Source organism: Pan troglodytes, chromosome 2 (genome assembly GCF_028858775.2).
Source record: "Pan troglodytes isolate AG18354 chromosome 2, NHGRI_mPanTro3-v2.0_pri, whole genome shotgun sequence".
NCBI lineage: Eukaryota > Metazoa > Chordata > Mammalia > Primates > Hominidae > Pan > Pan troglodytes.
In genome coordinates, this window is record NC_086015.1 from 68,535,110 (window position 1) to 68,555,156 (window position 20,047).

The 20,047-nt window shown below is 40.1% G+C and overlaps 1 protein-coding gene and 1 long non-coding RNA gene across 12 annotated transcripts in view; one reads left to right on the forward strand and one right to left on the reverse strand.

The window, feature by feature from the left end:
- ADAMTS9 (ADAM metallopeptidase with thrombospondin type 1 motif 9) overlaps positions 1-20,047 on the reverse strand; it is a 175,441-nt gene that overhangs the window by 51,688 nt on the left and 103,706 nt on the right. For all 4 annotated transcript variants that reach the window (XM_003309854.6, XM_528704.8, XM_016941459.3 and 1 more), the window contains one exon: positions 4,049-4,216. In XM_003309854.6, coding sequence (XP_003309902.2) covers positions 4,049-4,216 — 168 coding nt within the window. The remainder of the gene's footprint in view (positions 1-4,048; positions 4,217-20,047) is intronic.
- Positions 1-20,047, forward strand: part of LOC104005592 (uncharacterized) — a 28,285-nt gene that overhangs the window by 2,629 nt on the left and 5,609 nt on the right. The window contains exons 2-4 of one of the 8 annotated variants that reach the window (XR_001713418.3): positions 4,340-4,755; positions 13,111-13,218; positions 18,977-19,805. This is a non-coding gene — a long non-coding RNA (uncharacterized LOC104005592). Of the gene's footprint in view, positions 1-4,339; positions 19,806-20,047 lie in introns of all 8 variants that reach the window. The other 7 variants (XR_008546999.1, XR_008546998.1, XR_010155633.1 and 4 more) reach the window with 7 other exon arrangements.

Consider the following 20,047-nt stretch of genomic DNA (forward strand, 5'->3'; position numbering starts at 1 on the left):
TGCTTATTTCCATAGAGAGAAAGAATCTCCACTGAACTTTTGATGTTTAGGGAATCATAATATATACTTGAAAACCTAGAAATAGTTTTATATACTTTCTTCCAGGATTACTGCTGAAATTATGGTGATGACATTAAAGCAGCGATTAGTTTGAAAAACAACTATATAAACCAACTTTTATAAGTAACAATAATAACAATAATAACAAACTTTTACTAAACACTTACTATATGCTAGGGTTTCTATACTAGCATACAGTATATGCTAGTATACTGAGGTTTCTCAATTAAATAATTCTTTTTTTTGTTGGGGGGGAGGGTTGTCGTGTGCATTGTAGAAAGTTTAGCAGCATCCCTGGTTTGTAACTACCAGATGCTAGTTCCCCCTTATTCCCCCCCAAGTTGTGACAAAACTGTCTCTAGACATTCCCAAATGTCCCATGGGGTACAAAATCACCCCCAGTTGAAAGCTTAGCTCTAGGCTAAGCATTTTACATAAAATACCTCTGATACTTCCCAATAAACCTTTTAGGCAGATACTTCATCAATAAATAAAAAAACAGAGATAATCACCCTAACTCAAGCAAAAACAAAACCAAAAACACAAAGTAAAATTTGTCTTAGACAAAGTAGCATAGCTACTGCGAATGTGCATTTGTGATCCCAGTTTTTAAATTGCTGCTAATATGATGCAGTCTTTTGGAGCAGGTCAGTGAGGGTGTGGGTGAGAGGCCTGTCTTCAAACAATTCAATACCAATGCTCATGCTTCAAATACAAACAAAATAAATGGAAAGCACAAAATACTAAAGCAACTCTAGTTCTCCTCACTGACCATGTGCATATGGCTTCCTTAATTTCTCAAAGAACACAAGCCACACATTTGCCACATTTCTCCATTAAACACTTAAAGGACACTTCAGAATGACACCACAATACAGCTGCTCTAATTATAATTATAAGAAAAGTCTTAATCAAGAATGGATGGTAGATTCCATTTCAGCATTAGCACCGGAGATCTTTTAAAAATTGATGCTTATTTCATTGAATGTAAGACAACACTGATTGCAAAACACACCATTATATTTTGTAGCACTAAGAAAGACAACAAGGGCTGTTAAGGAAATCATGACATTCCATAGTTTGTGAAGCCCATCCTGACCACAAAGGTGTTGAACTGTGAAGAAGACCTGCATCTCAGAACTGATGAATGACTTGATTGCATGAATTCATGATTGATTAATGCATTGGTGTGTTACCTTCATTCTAATCTGATAATTTATTCTTTTTATTTTTGATCTTTATTTTAAAAACTCTATAGTGATAGGATAAGTTAAAAAAGTTTTACTGTGAAACGCTTTTTGTATCATGGGAATATTGAGTCTTCACATTTGTCAGTCTGAATCAAGAACTTGATGCTAATTTTTGTCGTAAAAGTTCATAGGCATTCCTTAGCTCTTGATTAAAAATATCTAAACAAATGAAATGTAATCTTTTCGGAGAGAGAAAAACCCTTTAAGGCTTCAGTAAGGATAATTCCACCCCTCCTTCAAGAAAAGCTGATTTTCTTTACAAATTCAAGATTTCAGAAGACACAGAAGTGAAATATTCCACTTTAAATCTCAAAACATCAATACTAGCAGAGAGACTGTAAAGATTAGCATGGCTATTGTAGTTTCTATCCGAATATTCTATATATCATATTATCATCAGACCTTTCGATGTGATGAGAAATTAAACCAATTATTTTTCCTACCTTGAAGACAGGATGACTAGGCTGTAACTACCAGCAGAAAACAGAAAGACCAGATATAAAATCTTCTAAATATTGCTGCAAGTGGACAATCATTACTCTTGCTTACTATCACAGTCTTAGGGATATTCTTGTTTACCACTGGATCATTAGGAAGCCAATAATCTTTAATCATGCAGACCGTCTTTCTCCATTAACCACTGGGTCTGATTATTTTCAGGTACACTTCTAAATTGCCCAAATTGAATTTTACCCATGCGGTACTTTGTCTTGCCTGCTTTTATTATTTATTTCTACAAATCAAATCAGGACATTATAAGGCTGGCCACAGACCATTATATAACTGTGTTTACTTGCATTTTCTACAAAGGTGACTTGACTTTTCCGAGCAATCATTTTGAACAGGTGCAGTTTATTCTGGGGAGGCATTCTGATAATCCTATTACCTTATGTTGGCAAAAACCCCCAGGGTTTAAACCTAATCATTTCAGCTTTGTAAGCAATTTTAGGCTTCCCATCAAGATCACATGATGCTGGATTAAAACTCACTCTGTGTTTACCAATAAAGAGCAAAAGATTCTTTTAATTATCCTTTGTGAATATTGGCTTTTAACATGAGCATCATTTACATGCTCTGAACTTAATATTCAGAGGTAAATAAAACAGACAAGTAGAGGCCAAGGAACATAAAAAAAAAAGTAACAGATCATGAAAGTCCACAAGAGACAAGCTAATTAGCGTGGTATCTTAAATAATGCTAGCTGCAGGCTTTTACATGAATCGAATAGCTCCCAAAAATAAAAGGGATGGAAGTTAACAGATGACAAGGATCACTTAGAAAAACATTAAGAAGGATGACTGGTATGAAATATTGCCTTGAATATGCTCCCCGAAGGAAGGCAAAGGAGGAACTAGCTCTGGCTGGGTATAGATCTTTTTTTTATTGTTAAATTAAAACAAACAAAACCCCCATGTTTCATTATGATAAAGGCCTTGAGAGGGATGAGGCCACTGCCCTGCGGAATGATGACTGGAGGATATGGAGGGCAGTGATGCCAGATCAGGGCATTGAAAATACATTCAGGTTTCTGAAGGAATTTTCCATTAGTCATATTGAAATGGAGGATTCTCGAATCCTCCCCACATTAATGTACGCTATGACCAAAGCTGCTTTGGGGCATTAAGAATCAAGATTCTAGGCTCTGGAAGAATCCATGCTACAGCCCGCCAACCTTGAACCTAGATTCCCATCGATTATCTGGAGTCATCTGAATGATTCTCCACTGCATGGAAGCACTGGAAATACAGTAAAACTTCATTGATTCAGATCAGTGGAGAGAAGGAGCAGCATTAAATACAGAATGTTTTAAAAGAAATTGAGCCTTATTACTTTTAAATTAGCACCTTCAACCAAACTAAGAAAATGTGCAAGTGTGGAGTTACCAGATCTACTCTAAGGATTTGATATGAATGGCTTTAGTTCACATATCCAGTGTTTATAGATTAAACAGAAGCTTCTAAGGTTCCTGTTTCAAGTTTAACAGGGAAACTCACACCCAGTTCCTGACTAGCCTATGAAATGTTTAGAATTAGTGGAGTCTAACTGTAATCAGTGTCTTGGGTACTCACACCCTTCTCCATCCCATACACACATCACACTTGTCCAAACAAAATATTACTCTTGAGAGCCTACTAGATTGAAGACCCCTGCAAAGCGCTGGGCATTTATGATTGCATTAAATCGTCATAAGAGCCATGTGTAGTAGGCTCAGGAAAATTAAATTACCCAAGGTCATATAGCTAGAAAATAGCAGAGAACTCTCTCTTCTGTCCTTCACCTTTTGTAAGCAAGCAAACGGGCAGAGGTATTTTCTAGTACTTTCGTCAATAGCCCTTTCTTCAAGAACCTCCAAGATAAACTGAGACTCAATTTCTGCCAGGTGACCACAGTCAGCTTCAGTGCAGCCTGAGTTAGTAGTTTTCTATGTGGTGATAATGAAATGCCATCAGTGAAGTATTGAGGGGCTGATCTGTGCTCCATCTGATCCCTATTTCCACTTAGAATTCACCCTCACAGCCACCCCTAATTATAGGTATTATCCAAAGCTCCAGAGGCTGGAGCCCAATGTCACATAGCTAGTAAGTATCCTGACTATCTAGGTAATGATTCTCCCCTCCCAGTCCCCGAGCTCCCCTCGGTAAAACCAAAACCGTGCATAGAAACACAAGTGAACACACTGGGGTCAGCCACGTGGCCAAACGTAAGGAAGCAGTCAGTAGAGGAGAAGCATTGCTCACCTGACTCCAAGCGCCAGCTTTCCATTTGGGGCATCTTCCTCCTCGGCACTTTCTGTGCCCATGTGGCTTAGCCAGGTGCTTACAGTAATCACTTTCTAAATGGCTTCCATCTTTTGCCATGCAGTAAACATTTCGTTGTTTATGCCCTCGACCACAAGAGACAGAACACTGCAATATAAAGCAATGGCAAGGTTGTTGTTGTTTTTTAATCACACGGAGTTTGAGAAAAAACCTGCGTCTTGAGATGTTAAGACAATGCCTAACAAGAGTTACCATTCCCCTCTTTTACAGCGCCAGTTTGGATAATATCTCAAGGCTTAATAGGGAAGGAAGGTGGCATTGAAAAAAAAAAAATGTCCACAGCATTACAGCAGCAATCCTGTGTGGCATTTTTGGCTCACTCAAGACTGTGGGTAAATCCTGAGAATTGGAGCCAAAAATAAAGCTCATGAACCTGAAATTACCATGAAATTCTGATTTTAAGAAGTCCTACTATGAAATAGTGATATATTTCTTCAACAAAATGCCTTGTGATTCACTGACTGGGATAAAGGTGCATTTCCAAAATACAACTATGTTCAATTTCTTAATTAAACGATTTAAGAATAAAACTCTTCAACCATTTTCCAGAGGATAAGCTCTCGTTTTCCCAGTCCATTGGGAAGAGGTGAAAAAGGCACGTTAGAAACTGAAAGGTAAGCTAGCAGGTAAGTCTGTGCCAATTTTGGGAGGGAGGCATTACCTTTCAACTTTGATCTGCAGATTCACTGGACTGTTTTAAATATGACCTTGTCTGACCACATCTGAGAAACTTGACTTTGATTTCAGATTAGGTTTCTCAGAAAGGTTTAGGAATCAAAGTGCCCATGGAGTCGGGACAAAAATTTGATATGACAGCTTCTTGTAAAACAGGCAAGAGGCTGGCCCCAGTGAGTGTGCTGAGATATGCAATGTCCATTGCCTCATTAGTGATTACAGAAGTCATTACCACTCAGATCATAAGCTGCTGGCTCAGGTTTTCAAGACACATTATTTCCCAATATAATGGTCTTGCTTTTTAGAGGGAAATGAATTTAAGAATGAAGAACAAAATGTGAAAACGCAATGAAAACAGATTTCAAGTGTCATTTCCTTCTATTCAATATTTCTTATTTCCCCCACTAACTTTGTGATTTTGTTAAATTACCAACATGCCCTTTTATGCCTAATAAATAGCACCATGTGAAACATGTAACTCATGAAACATATTAACTCAACCACTATTACCAAGCATGCTCACAGTTATCCATTCATAAATGTACCAGACATGTTTTTCTAGTAAACACAAACCACTATAAAAAGTTCAATAGTTGCTCATAGAGAAATGTGAAGTACGTATATTAATACATTTGGCTTTAATTTTTTTTAACTTTAGGAGGTGAAAATATTGCTGTTTTCATTTGAGCTCTAATCTTATGAATATTATGATTTGGAGTAGTCATTCTGAAAATCTTAATGGAGTATACAGGATGGAAGGAAGCCATCCAACTTGAAATATCTATACCAAAACAAAAATATTCATCATTCAACCTACAGTGTTTGATCTATATAAAGACTTTGCGATATAATTCTAGAAGGCTTTTAGAATGAAGTTCCTAGAAGTATCTCCACAAATCTCTAAAAGTGTGCTGATGACTTGCACACAGATAATCCCTACCAATAGTGACCAATTTTAATATTTTAAAATGTTTCTCTGAAAAGAAAATAATATAAGCGTTCAATTAGATTTGGAATGAATTCATTTATTTATTCGACAAACATTTATAGAGCACCTACAATGTTCCAGAAATTATGCAAAATACTGGAAATGTAGCGATAAACAAAATTGACAAGTCTCTGTCTTCATGGAGCTTACAGACCAGTGAGGGAAGCTGACATTAATTAAGTGATGACAAAAATAAATATATGATTATTCATTGAGATAAGTACTAGCAAACAAACAGGCTGGAATGGTTGGAAGAGGGCTCACTGAGGTACTTCCTGGGGTCAGGCAGCAAAGCTATGAGCTACAATTATGAGTTTGGATTTTATTCTGCACAAGATGAAAAATCACTGAAGAGTTTCAAGTCAGAGTAAGACATGGTCTGATTTTTGTTTCAAAACATTTACTTTGCCTGAGTAGAGCCCAAGTGGGAATACAGTGTGAGTGGAAATGAGAACGTCACTCAGGAATGCTTAGGTAGGGAAAGTTGGGAGGCTGAGGCAGGAGAATGGTGTGAACCCGGGAGGCAGAGCTTGCAGTGAGCCGAGATAGCGCCACTGTACTCCAGCCTGGGCGAAAGAGCAAGACTCCGTCTCAAAAAAAAAAAAAAAAGACGTATTTTTTTGAAGTAGAAATGATGGATCCACTCTAGGGTGGAGAGGAAAGGGCAGTATCAGGGATAACTTTCAGGTTTCTGGTTTGGGCAATTGGGTAGATAGTGATAACACTTACAGAGATGGGGAAAACTGGGATATACAGCATTGGGAGTCAAAGATATATTTATTTCTAGGAAATGAGTTGAACTTAAAGGATATAGAATCATGGGTGGTAAAATTTGCTTGACTAGGGTGAAGAAACATAGTTGTGTCAGAGTAATCAAATGAACATGGGTGACCTTAACACAAGTCTATCTGTAGGGACAGTCACTTCAATATACAAATAGTCCAAACAAGCTGTCTCTTAATATATAAGGGAAAAGAGAGTTGTTAGAAATATTAATTTAGTAATCTACTGTGGTCATCAGAAGTTACAGCCTAAAAGTTGGCAACAACCTGTAGAGGAAGAATTGGAAAAGGTACAACTCTCTCACATTTATGAGCCAGGCACTGCCCTAAGACTTTATACACATCATCTAATTTAATCATCCCAATAACCCAGTGAAACTCAGTAATAGAGATAGGTACTATTAGTGGAGACAGTTGGTGTTTTCAGAATGGCATAACCACCATGCTTTATATAGTGCTTCCCACATGACTTCAACACAAATGAATACATTTCTGTTGGAAACAATAACAGCACAGTGAAAAATAGTTAAATTATCACCAACCTCACTGATAAAAATTCATCTGAGGTATAACTGACATCTATTGCTAATGGAATGAAGATGAATGAAGTAGCTTCTAAATACAATGCCTTATCTTTTCACTATCTGGACTAGCTGCAACCTACCCATTCCAGGGTTTTGTTTTTGTTTTTAAATTTGGGGACTTGACTGGAATTGACTTGGAAAAAACAATGCAGCACTTGCCATACTTATTATCTGCCTAATATTGTTAAGATCTAAAGGCAATTAGGAAATTCTCAAGGTATCTAATCTGATAGCAAATACTCTTCTTTTAATGCTTTCTAACTTACCAATGAAGAAAAGCAGCTGCTCGTGGAAATGTTCAAATCTAACAGGTTTATTAATGGGCCTACTATGACCTGATAGAGGGGCTATCATTTTGATAATCAAATAAACACAAGTTTCAGCTCTTACATTCTGAGGGAAATTTCCATCAGATCATTTCCAGTCCTTTCTCAGGCACTGACTTTTACATCACCATGTGTCACTGAGACATAATCGTTAAATTTAGTGTGTCACCTAGTACGTGCTATTTATTGGTTACACATCTGATAGTTCTTGCTCTAGGGAATATTTAATTCCTCAAATTCACAGCCAAAAAGCCTCCTACTTTGCCAATAGGACTCTGACTTTTTTTTCTTGGGAAACAACCCAACTTTGTGTAACAGAATGATTTTCCTCCCAACTTTGAGCAAGACTCCCAGACAATGTAATCTCTGTTTGTTACTTAGCAGCACCAAGGTCAGCATCCCAAGTGCCTGGGTATTCAGGCTTTTGTTTCTGTTGGGTGGCTTGAAGGGGATGTTGAAATGTGGTGTTTTGTTCAGAGATTGTGTTAACACTTTTCACTAATTAAGGTCTAAGAGCTTGAAATCCTTGCATTTCAATTCATCTGGTGGAAAGGAAACTCAAGACATGGGCCGTCTGTTCTTAACCTCTATCGAGGGCTCTCTCTCAAGAAGTAGCACTGGATATGGTGCAGACGAATTTGGGTTTGGTGTGCTGTCTCTGGTTTTAGGGATGCCCCACATTGGTCCTTTCACTTATACAGAGGAACATGGTTTCTTAGTTATTGAGAAGCCAGAAAACAGCCCTGGTGTGTCTGCCTGAATGAGAAGGGCTGGGGAACTAAAGAGAATGGGATCCCTGGGGTTGCTGAGGCTGCCAAGGACCTGGACATCCAAAACAAGATGGATTTCTACACAGAGTTGCTAAAGATACCATAAAGAACCAAGAAGGAATAAGAAGGGGAAGGTAGAGGTCAGAGATGTACGCAGGATCTGGCCAGAAAGAGGCTTCTGGGTGGGGCTGGAAGATGCAGGGGCTTAGAAAAAGCAGGGGCGGCCGGGTGCGGTGGCTCACGCCTGTAATCCCAGCACTTTGGGAGGCCGAGGCAGGCGGATCACAAGGTCAAGAGATCAGGACCATTCTAGCCAACATGGTGAAACCCCATCTCTACTAAAAATACAAAAATTAGCTGGGCATGGTGGCATGCACCTGTAGTTCCAGCTACTCAGGAGGCTGAGGAAGGAGAATCGCTTGAACCTGGGAGGTGGAGGTTGCAGTGAGCCAAGATCCTCCACTGCACTCCAGCCTGGCGACGGAGTGAGTGAGACTCCATCTTAAAAAAAAAAAAAAAAAAAAAAAAGGAAAAAGAAAAAAAGAAAAGGCAGGGGCTTAGAAAAAGCACTAGAAGGGGACTGAATGAGGACCAGGACTGCCTGAGTTATAGCAGATGCCTGCTATGCAAGGACTAATGCATGGGCCAGGGGGACAGCCCTAGCAAAGTGTCTGGGCACAGTTCTATGTATCTAGGTGATTCCCATCCCCAAGTGGTCTGGATTGATGAGATTCTGTATACATGAAATATGAAATGGGGGTGCTGACCAACTAGTCCATATTTCCAACTACAGGACTGGCTGACAGCAGGTGAGAAATAACAAGCACTGAAAGGCCAAGAGAAATGTCATATACGAGAACCTATTACCAAGTTGTCAAGGCTCTTCTGATCTAAGGATTTTTGACAACAGATGGCTAACCATTACTCAGATAGGTGTTTTGAGACAGGAGACTGAAGGAATTACTATTCAAGGCCTTTCCCTTGTGAGTCTACAGACTATGAAAATAACATCTAAATCACTTCATTTAAAAAATATTCAGTTGTATCTTTTCATACAACAACAAACTCTTCTTGATTCCACTCTCCTTTTAATTTTAACAAAACATAAAATCACAGCTCATCTGGAAAGTATGTCATCAGAAAGGATGCAACGCATATGCCCAAGGTTCAGGACTGCCTTTGCCAATGACAGTGACAAATGAAGTGAATACTGCATGAGCGTCACACTGTTGGGGGAGGCAAAGGAGATGCCAGCCTGTACCTACTGTTCCACTGAAGAAAGACCATAAACACAAGGATATAGATTTAGTGATCAAAGTTTCAAACATTGCTCAGTGGAAGGCCTGGAAAACCATGTGGGGCTTACCACATGGAAAAAAGATAGTAGCTGCAACTCATACATGTTTACTTGCTGCTTTCCACACTGTAGTCAGTCAGCAAATATTTATGGAAATGAATGAACATATGAAAACTATAGCCATCACAGAGGTGTACTATAAACCAATGTCATGTTTTTGTAAAGGCCGGAATGAAAGAACCACCTGGAATCCGACTCATGGTGCTAATGCTGAACTTATTTGGCACAAGTTATTTAGATTCAAAAAGGCCACCCCAAGAGCACTCTCTTTCAGTTTGAGCAGAACTCCTGAAAATCATACTAGCTACCTTTCATTGTGTTCTTATTATGAGCAGGATATTGGGATAAAGAACACTGGTTTCTCTCATTTAATTCCAACAGCAGTCTGGTGGCTCAGGAGCTATTAGGATTTTTTTTGGATCGATAAGGAGACTGAGGGTCAAAGAGGTGACGTCACTTGCCCAGGGTCATAGCACCAGGAAGCAGGAGAGTTAGGCTTTACATACAGCATGGCTGGTCACTCTGGCTCATGACTTTAATTCCGGAATTTTGGGAGGCAGAGGTGGGAGGATCACTTGAACCCAGGAGTTTGAGACCTGCCTGGGCAACATGACAAGACCCCATCTCTACAAAAAAAAAAAAAAGAAAAAAGAAAAAGAAAAATTAGCTGGGCATGGTGATGCACAGCTGTTGTTCCAACTGCTTGGGCAACTGAGTTAGGAGCATTGATTGAGCCTAGGGGTTTGGGGTTAGTGAGCTATGACTGTGCTACTGCACTCCAGCCTGGTTGACAGGGCAAGACACACACACACACCGCCCCCCTCCCCACACACACCCCCCAACCACTTTAATCCTTAAGCTACACTGGAAAAATGGCCTGGTTAAGACAACCAGTTGCTCACCTCTACTTACCCATGGCAACAACAGAAAGCAAGGACCTCAGGAAATGTCTCTTAAGACTTTTAGAGTTGCCTGATTCCTCAGTCTCCCACGAAGAGAGTAGCTACGCAATGTTAATAGCTCTGACTTTAATGCCTTTTCTCACAACACCTTTAGTGCCTGTGAAGAAAGACACTACAAAAAGCAAACATACAATGCCATAAATAAAGGGCCACATTTCCCCTTGACTGAAGCTACCCTACTTTTCTCTTGGACATTTTTCAGGGTTTATTAACTCGTTGAGGCCTGCCAGATGCCACATAGTAAATTACTATTTCCATTGACGGGTGAATGCTCTTTACATGGTCAAGAAGGGAAGGCTGCAGGTTGTAAATTTTGGCCCCCTGGCAATTCACCAAGGAAAAATCTCTTGAATGCTCAATCTGCAGGGCATCTCAAAGATTATTCTGTCCATCTATTTATTTTACAAAGTCAAGACTAGAGAAAAGGAGAGATGTTGTGCCCAAGGTCACACAGCAGGGAAGGAGAAAATGCAGGCTGAAGAAGCTTCTGTCCCTAGCACAGAATGCTATTTGGCTCCAGTCGCAATGGGGGCTTGGGGCTAGGTTATGGTGTTGTTCAAAAACCACAGCTAACCACGCACTCTGATTCTTTCTCACCCCCAAGCAAGAGTGTAACAACCTCTTGTTCCAAAGCACCAGCGAAGAGCAAATTCCAAGGGGTGCTTGGGTGCTGCCAACACAGGAAATGGCAGCTGGGGTGGTGGGGAGGGTGCTTGTCTTCATTTTGCTCTAAAATGTTGCAAAGGTTTGAGAGTCAGACAGGCCTGGGCTGGAATCCTACCCTACCTGTCATTTTACCAAGGTGCCACTAGGGGCAAGTGACTTCACCTCTCTCAGCTCAGATTTGTTCTCTGTAAGATGGGAGAATAGTAGTATCTGTACCCAATATCACTGTGTTACAATTAAATGAGACAATGCATGCAAAGCTCTTTGTGTTTCAGCCAGACAGCATACAAATGGTACATTTTTTTTTGCATCATTACTACTATTATTTCTATTCAGTGGACCCTTTTAGAATATCTCTTAACACGAAGTTTAAAAGGTGAGTTTAAAAAAATTTTGTTAACTAATGGAGTCTAACATTCTAACAGAGGCATTGATAGGTAAAGGCAGGACTTTGGCAAGATCTCATCCCTGTGAATGGGCAAAGTGCTTTTCTTTCCAAAGGTCCCAGAGAAATCAATCCACAGAGCAGTTATATACGTTGAAGATTCCTTCTGTAGTGCCCTTTTCTCTCTTAGAGACTATTACTTACCAGTATTGTCTCTTCTCACCAGAGTAATGAGAGGAAAGATGCTATATCTGAATGCCACATCCTTTTCTACTCCATCATTCCCTGCTTACACTTAGGTTTTCTCAAGAACTCCTGCGTTTCTCCCTTGTCTTTTGTTATGCCATTTCTTTAAATGTCCTGAGCCACAGAAGCAGCGTCAATGATAACCATTACAGAATCCACAGTCACTCACTTCCCTGCCACGCCCTGATCTGCTGTGAGAGTTGTCACAGTCCTTTGTCAAAAAACATATCTCCTTATTGGCAATGAACTCACTTAGGGGAGGTTTTACAGGCTTCTCACAAAACAAGAATGGCTCTGAACAGTGGCAGCGACAACCAAAATATTGAGGAAAAATGGAGAGAAAGCTTTACCAGGAAACAAGGGCTGTGACTTCAGGGCGTAAAGCCAGTGTTGACAAGGCCTGCCTGATGGCTGTTTATGTCTGGGACCACCCTGGCACTTATTACCATGAAAAGGAGCTGACAGCGCCTGAGATTGGCAGGGAACACCAAGGAAGAAAGCGGATGTGGGAGTCACGGTCATCCCAGCCGGATGGGGCATTAGGCCATCCTCCCATCCCCACTGCCCCCCAACACTCCAGCCTTTGCAATGCTACAAAGGTCTAAGAAAAGGAACCAAGATTCACATGTCAACTCTTGGAGCACAGTCGAAGGCTGCTGTCAATATGAGAACCAAGTAGGTGGCCCTGCATATGCTTAGTAAAGGAGATGGCAGGGCCAGGCAAATAAAGGGAGACAACGAGGGGCTCACATCTTCCACTCCCACCCCATCGCCCCCAGGAATATGGGGGACAGGGCTCTCCAGTTCCCCAACCTTCGATCTCACAATGTAACAACTTCATATTAGAGGGGAAAATAAATTTTAACATTAAATATAGCAGTATATGAAATTAGTTATGCAAGCTATGAAACCCAAATTAGGGCTCTTTTTGCTCTGCAAGAGTGGAAATATTTTACCGTTGTCTTCCCCATCAAGAAAGAAACAAAAACCAAGGAAATCTGCAAATGTAGCACCTGGTGAATTCTATCGTGGCTATATCCAGGGGTACCCTGGGGAACTGATGACAATAATCACCAGGCAGTGTTACCCCTCATGTGGGTAACAGGGCTCTATTACCCTGTTGATTCCTTATTCCCAAACACACTGCCTGTTTTTGTAGGACTTCTTTTCCCTTTCAAGGTTTACCTGGTGATTATTTGTAACCTGACATCAGCAGAATAATGATGTTCACATTTTTCAGGAAAGAGGCGAAGATAATACAAGGACCCACTCTATGCCTGCCATGGGATTATTTATGAAAGCTGTCTGGAAGACAGGGAGGGCGGTGGGTGAGAAATTTGTTCCAGAGGTGAGTGAAGTTGTGTCTGAGTAAGTAATTGGTGGGAAAGCTATGACTGGTAGGAACAGTGACCAAAGTTTCTCGGTACTCTCAAGGTGGACTGTGATTGAAGGCCTGGACTGGAGAGTTCAAGGCTACCTGGAGATGTCAGTCTGCTAGGAGATGACAGTGCTGGGGCAGACCCACTTGACTTGACTTATGCTACTGTCAAAAGCAGTCAGGGGACAGAGCTGGAAAGCTTCAGCCACCTTCTGAAATGCTTCTGTAGAGAAGCGATCCACGTACCTAACCAATGTCTGCCCCTTGGATCTTGTTCTCTTCCCAAAGAACTATCTATGTGTCAACAAGTCATTTAAAAGACACCAGGACACAGTTAATTCAGTTGCTTCCTTCAGTCTTGCTTTCTCTGCCTGTCTGGCCCTTCTTCTGTAAGCTCATTGTGAAAGGAGCATCTTTACAGGCCAGCATGTCAGGTAGACTATCCTGAAAATTTTATAACATTTTTGGGAAGCAGCTTATGTAATTAATTTACTTGTGGGTGGATATTAATGCCAACTCCAGAACTAAGATTTGCATACGTGTCTGAGCCTGTATCCAGAGAAATGTATCTCAGCAGCAGGGATAAAGGTCATTTTAACCATTATCAAATTAGACGCTCATCCTCCAATTTAGCATTGCTCTATCGGGAGTTTGGACAGCACACAATCACTCTCAATATGCATTATTCAAGTCCTTTGTGGCTTTTCTTGTCTCCTCTTCCTGCCTTCCTTTGGTTAAAAAAAAAAATGGCTCAAAAGTACCACTATGAAAGTACGGGATGAGCAGTAATAACCAGATAAAATGTAAATGGCTCACAGCACAGAAGACTTGGCAATGAAAAAGGCTAAAATTACATATGATGGTTTTCTGCAAATTCAAATGATTCCTACACTACTCTGAGATGTATTCAGATGGAAATCAAAAGATTGAGGCAGAAGGGTGTAGTGGCTATGAATACGGTGTTAGGACAGTCAGACCTGGTCTGACTGGAAATATCTTTCTTTGTTATTTTTGGCAGGATGCTTAACCACTGCAAACATCTATATTCAATTCTGTTTAACAGAGATATGAAGTGATGACGCCTACACATCTCAAACTTAACATGTTCAAAACAGAAGTCCTGCTCTTCCTCCACAAATCTGTTCTTCCTGTAGGCTTCCCCATTTTAATCGGTGGCAACTCCATCCTTTCACTTGTCCAGTCCATAAAACAGGAGTCATTTTGACCCCTTTCTGACTCTTGCACCCCACAGTCAACTCTCAGCTAATCCTTTGGCACTATCTCAAAAATTCTTCCAAATCCTACCATTCCTTACCACTTCCCTTGTGACCACTGTCATCTGAGCAATGCTTTCTCTCATCTGAGTTACTACAATGGTCTTACCACTTCCATCTGTGTTCCTCCTGTACCCTCTGCTAAATTCAGAAGCCAGAGTCAACCTTTAAAAACAAATTCATGTTCCTACTTAGTGCCTCCACCCACGTTTTCACTGCCAGTCCCTTCCTATCTCAAAGTGAAAACAAAAACTCCTTCCAACAGGCTAACCCTCCTTCCTCTACTTGCCCAACAGTCTGCCTCCATGTTCGTCTCCCTCAGTTTCATCTGTAATTTCCTATCCTATCATTCACATCCTCTGTTCTAGCCACATTAGTCTCTTTGGTATCACTAAGAGATGCCTGGTGTACTCCCGCTTTCAGGCCTTAACCTGTAATACTCTTCTCCCAGATACTCACATGGCTTCCTTTTGTATTTTCCCCTATGTTTGCTCAAATGTCACTTTCTTAATGGAGACTTCCCTAAACCTCCTTTTAATTAATTTAATTAAGCTCTAACTTAATTTAATCTAATTCTCACCTACTCTTCTATGCTATCTCCTATCCTTCTTCCCTAATTTATTTTTATCTATGGCAAATGCCATCTTCTTTCATAATATATATTTGACTTTTTTGATTTGTTTGTGATTCGTAGCTTGTCTCCACTCTCCACTAGAATGTAAGCGTAATGAGTTCAAAGGTTTTTTTGTGTTTTTTTTTCACTCCTATATCCAAAATGCCTAGAATGGTACCTGGTTTATAAAAAACACTCAAACATTTATGGAATGTACAAATGAATGCATGAAACAAGTGAATAAATAATATCCAATAGAACCTAGAACCACTTATCTCACAAGAATAAAGATTAAGTAAACATTCTGCACAATGCTCAGTTTATTGTTAGAACCAAATAAATAACAATTGCTGTCTCCTGTCTCTTATATCCATTCAGTCCAAAACTAGCCACATATTCTTGTGGTTTAATATTTACTCATATCTACAGAACTAAATGCACAGGCGACATCTAAAGGGAACATTATCTGAGAGTATCATATAAAACAAGCTGACAAGAGGCAGAAGCTAGGAACTCAGAATACTACACTGCCCTGTAAATGCAAGAAACATTGACAGTGCATTCTTAGCCACTGATCCCACCACATACCCTGCGTGTCATATAATGTTGTTTCCTCTCCCTGAAGATGTCATCTTAGAGTGACATTTTTGTCAGATGGGTGCAAAAATGTATGTGTGTGTGTGCATATATATATATATATATATGAAAAACAGAATACAATGAAATGTAATACTCAAGAATGGGTTTTATCCGGGCCAGGTATTTTCTTTCTTCTGGCTGGAAACATCTAAAAGCATAAAACTGAAGATTCACTCTTCTGTTCCAAAACAATGTGTGTGATCCTGATCAATTTTTTTAATAAGTTTTCTTTCATTTAGAAAAAGCCTTGCTTTCTAAGTATAGGATATCCAGGACTCTAAAACCAATACCGAGCCCAAGATTTTGTAGAGTGAATTTGATAGAATGAAATCATAGCCACCCTCCTGCAAACTCTCTACAGCCAGTCCCCACCAAGTCTACCTCTTATGGAGAGTACTTTTTACCCAAATATGAGGATCAGGCCGTGTCCAGAAAGACCAAATTTTCTTAGCTCAGTAGGACCTTTCCTTACAAATGTACTAATTCTCATCATTTTAGGATGCTGTAGAAGTCCAGGGGGAAACTGATCCATTTCAAAGCTCTGGCCTGAGGTTGCTGGGTGACCCAGTCCAAATTTGAGTTTCTTTGAAAGCCATTCAAAACTAAGTGAAATGTAAAAAAAGATCCTATTCAGAAATGCAAATATTCAGCTATCTCTGACTTGTGATAAGTAAAATAAACAAAATCAGGAATCTGGCTAAAAACCCTTGGGAAACATTCAGATTCCAAGGACTCAGTCCCAGGGACTTTTATAAAGCAAAAGAGGGCTGAACTGGTTTCTATTCAGGCTTGTTTCTTTTATGCATCACAAACCAAAATTCATGTTTCTAGAAGTTTTGAAAGCTCCCCAAGAGAGGCAGTGGAAAAACATGGGGCTTTGGAGTCCATCAGGTCTGGATCCAATAATTACTGACTGTATAATTATTGGGAACCTTTCTTAACTTCCCTAAATCTCAGTTTTCCTATCTGCACGATAGACATCATACGACCTGTTTTGCAAGGATTATAAGAGGATTGGCAATAATGCACACAAAGGACCTGGTCAAGGCCAGGGCTCACATCAAATGTTTAACAAATGAGGGCCTTTGTTATTATTTTCCACTTCTAGTCAAATCCATTTGGCCAATTGCAAATGGGCGCCTTTATGTGCCACATCAGGAAATGTAAGACAATTAATTGTCCATCAGTTGGTAACTACTGAAGTGGAGAAGGCCATTCATTCAGAGCAGTGAGCTTTTTGGTGGTGGTGATGTGTCTTTGTTTAGGGGCAATTTTTCTTTTTAAAAAAATTTTTAATTTTATTTAAAATTTTAATCTATTTATTTATTTATTTAGAGACCAGGTTGTGAGACTGGCTAATTTTTGTATTTTTGGTAGAGATGGGATTTCACCACGTTGCCAAGGCTGGTCTCGAACTCCTGGGCTCAAGCAAACCACCTGCCTTGGGCTTCCCAAAGTGAGTCTGCATGCCTGGCCAAGATTTCTCATTTTTTAGGGATTCTTTCCTAGGCAAAACATTTGCATGTGCTCAATTTATAGCCTAGAATTACCGGTAAGATTACAGTTAGGCAAAAGTCAAAATTCAATTTCTAATTTTAAAGGGCTTTTCACATAGCCAATTGGTAATTTAAGGTTCCAATTAATTCTGAAAGACAGCATCCACTTTCCTTATGGAAAACCAAGATCTCTTCCACATTGGGCACCAGTGCATAAGTCTGTTCTTTAATACATATTTCTGTGGTCTTCCATCAAATAAAGTTTGAACATTGCAGGGAAAATCCAATGTTTCATTAGAGTGTAGGTCCCACCATAAAATTTCTGAGGTTGATGACAGTGTCTTGGGTTTATTTTCTTTGCCTTTCCTCTACCAATAGATTTCTTCTCCAGTCTCAAAGCTTTGGAGTCACTACTAGTGTTTATGGCCATTGTTAATGACCTTTTTAAAGGAAAAGAATTGAGATTGATTTTCCTTCTGGGACCAAGACATATCATCTAAAATGTTTTCTGACCCTCTGATCTCAGAGTTGTGCCTGCCATTTTGAGTGTGTTTGTGTGGCATGGGGGTTGGGGTTGGGAAATATATAGCATTTGCCATCTGCTAGAGGAGCAAAGATTTGCAGAGTGGAAAAGAGGAGGTGCGAGGAGGTAGAACTGCAGAAACTTGCTTCCCCAGAAGTTCATGTATAGGAAAGCCAAGTTAATGCCACATATTTGGAAAAGGTGATCTCCTATGTATAGTTTTCTCTGATAGGTTTTTTAAAAACCCAGACAAAGTGGAAACGTCTGACTATGAAAACTTGGTGATCTCTACAATATAAGGATTTCACTTCCCTTTGAGGAGGAAGGGAATGATTTTATAACCTCAGACTTCTCTGACTTAGCAAATAGGGACTTAGTATCAGGTATGTCTGGTAAATGCTGATGTTCTACCCCTCTAATGCCCATAGGAATATGGAAAGAGAAATTCTGCTGTGAGAAATTCATAGAACTACCTGGCAGAAAAGGAAGGGTGATATTGCCTCCCAGGGAACATTTGGCAACGTCTGAAGATATTTTTCACTGTCACAACCGAGGGGGTATGCTATTGGCATCCAGTAGGTAGAGGTCAAGGATGCTGATAAGCATCTACAATGTCCCAAACAGTCCCTACAACAAAAAATTATCTGGCCCCAAATATGAATAGTGCCAAGGTTGGGAAACGCTGCTTCATACCTATTCACAATCCATGGAACACTTTATGTACTGCTGTCTTAGTCCCTAATCAGAAATTATCAGGTAAAATGCTCACTAGAATTAATCCTACTTCCAGAAGAGTTCTCAAAAGAGAAACCTATATACTCAACTCTGACGCTCAAGTCTGACCAATTCCTAGATACTGCTGACCTATTCATATATTCAAATTCTATCACTGATATGGGAAGCTCTGTTTGAAACATAAACTTAAAAAGGAATCTCTATATATGAACTATCAGTGCTATCAGAGAATGCTAACATTATGAACATGATGAGGATATAACCCTTGTTTTCTTAGAAATGCCCACCCACATTTATGCTGTTTTTAGTTTATTACTCTTGTCAAAGTTGCCATGCAGAATGTCTGTTGGTCAGTTGGGCACATCTGCACACATTTACAATATCTGCCACCTCTTTTAACCCTCAACCCCGCCCCACAAAATGAGTGATGGTGCTTGTTGATTTGCAGATTCACAGTCTGGTGAGACAAGTTTGAGATCTCATATTTTCAGCTCATCCTTGAAAACCTTTCTTCGATTTGACTGACCTTGATGGCTCCCTGGAATCTCACCTACATTTTATGGGAAATTCAACTCTCCAGAGAGAAGAGCTTTCAGATAGCTACGGGACTTGCAACTATGACTTTCAGCTTTCGCTTTTGAATGAGGCTCCAAATGTCTCAATGGTGGCACTATTTCCAGATTTGGGGTAAGCCAATTCTTTGTTGTTGGGGTTGTGCTGTGCATTGTAGACTATTAAGCAGCATTCCTGGCCTCTACCCACTAGATGCCCATAGCACCTGCATCCCCATCGTAACAACCAAAACTGTCTCCAGACATTGCCAAATGTCCACCGCAGGCTAAAATCACCTCCCAATTGAGAACTATTGAATTATACTAAGGTTCTCAGAAAGTCCTTCAGCAAGTTCTCAAAACTGAATTGATTCAAATTGACTTGGTGAGGTCAGGGCACACAGAGATTCTTTGTTGATGGGAGTTGTAAAGGGCCTGCTGAACATCTGCTCAATGAAGTCAGGGGCTCCAGCTAAAAGGGTTGGGAAGCCCCCATCTATAGAAAACGTGCCGTGTACAACGTGAAATCAATTCCCATGCACAACAATGAAGATCCCAATTACAATGAACAAACACGTTCTTCTGAACAGCACTTCCTCCCTGACATTATGTCCATGACCCTGCACCCTGCGGGGGGCTCGGATATGTTACGTCTGATTCAAAGACAACCAAAAAGAAGGAAATAATGATTTCACCAAGAAAGGACACATACCAAGGCAGGAATAGGTAAGTGGGCTAGGCGGGGCTTTTATTAATCTCAAGGAAAACAAACAGCACACATTTTTGGGAAAATGCTTTCATTTTCAAAGGAATCTGGATGTGGACTGGGTAGCAGTCGATTAAGAAAAGGGGGAGTCTGCATATGGCCAGATATTTACTGGAATTTACTAGGAAGAGATGCAATAAAAGTCTAGATTCCCCTGGGAAAAGGGAAGCAAAAAAAATGCACCATTCCCAGAGGCCTTTCA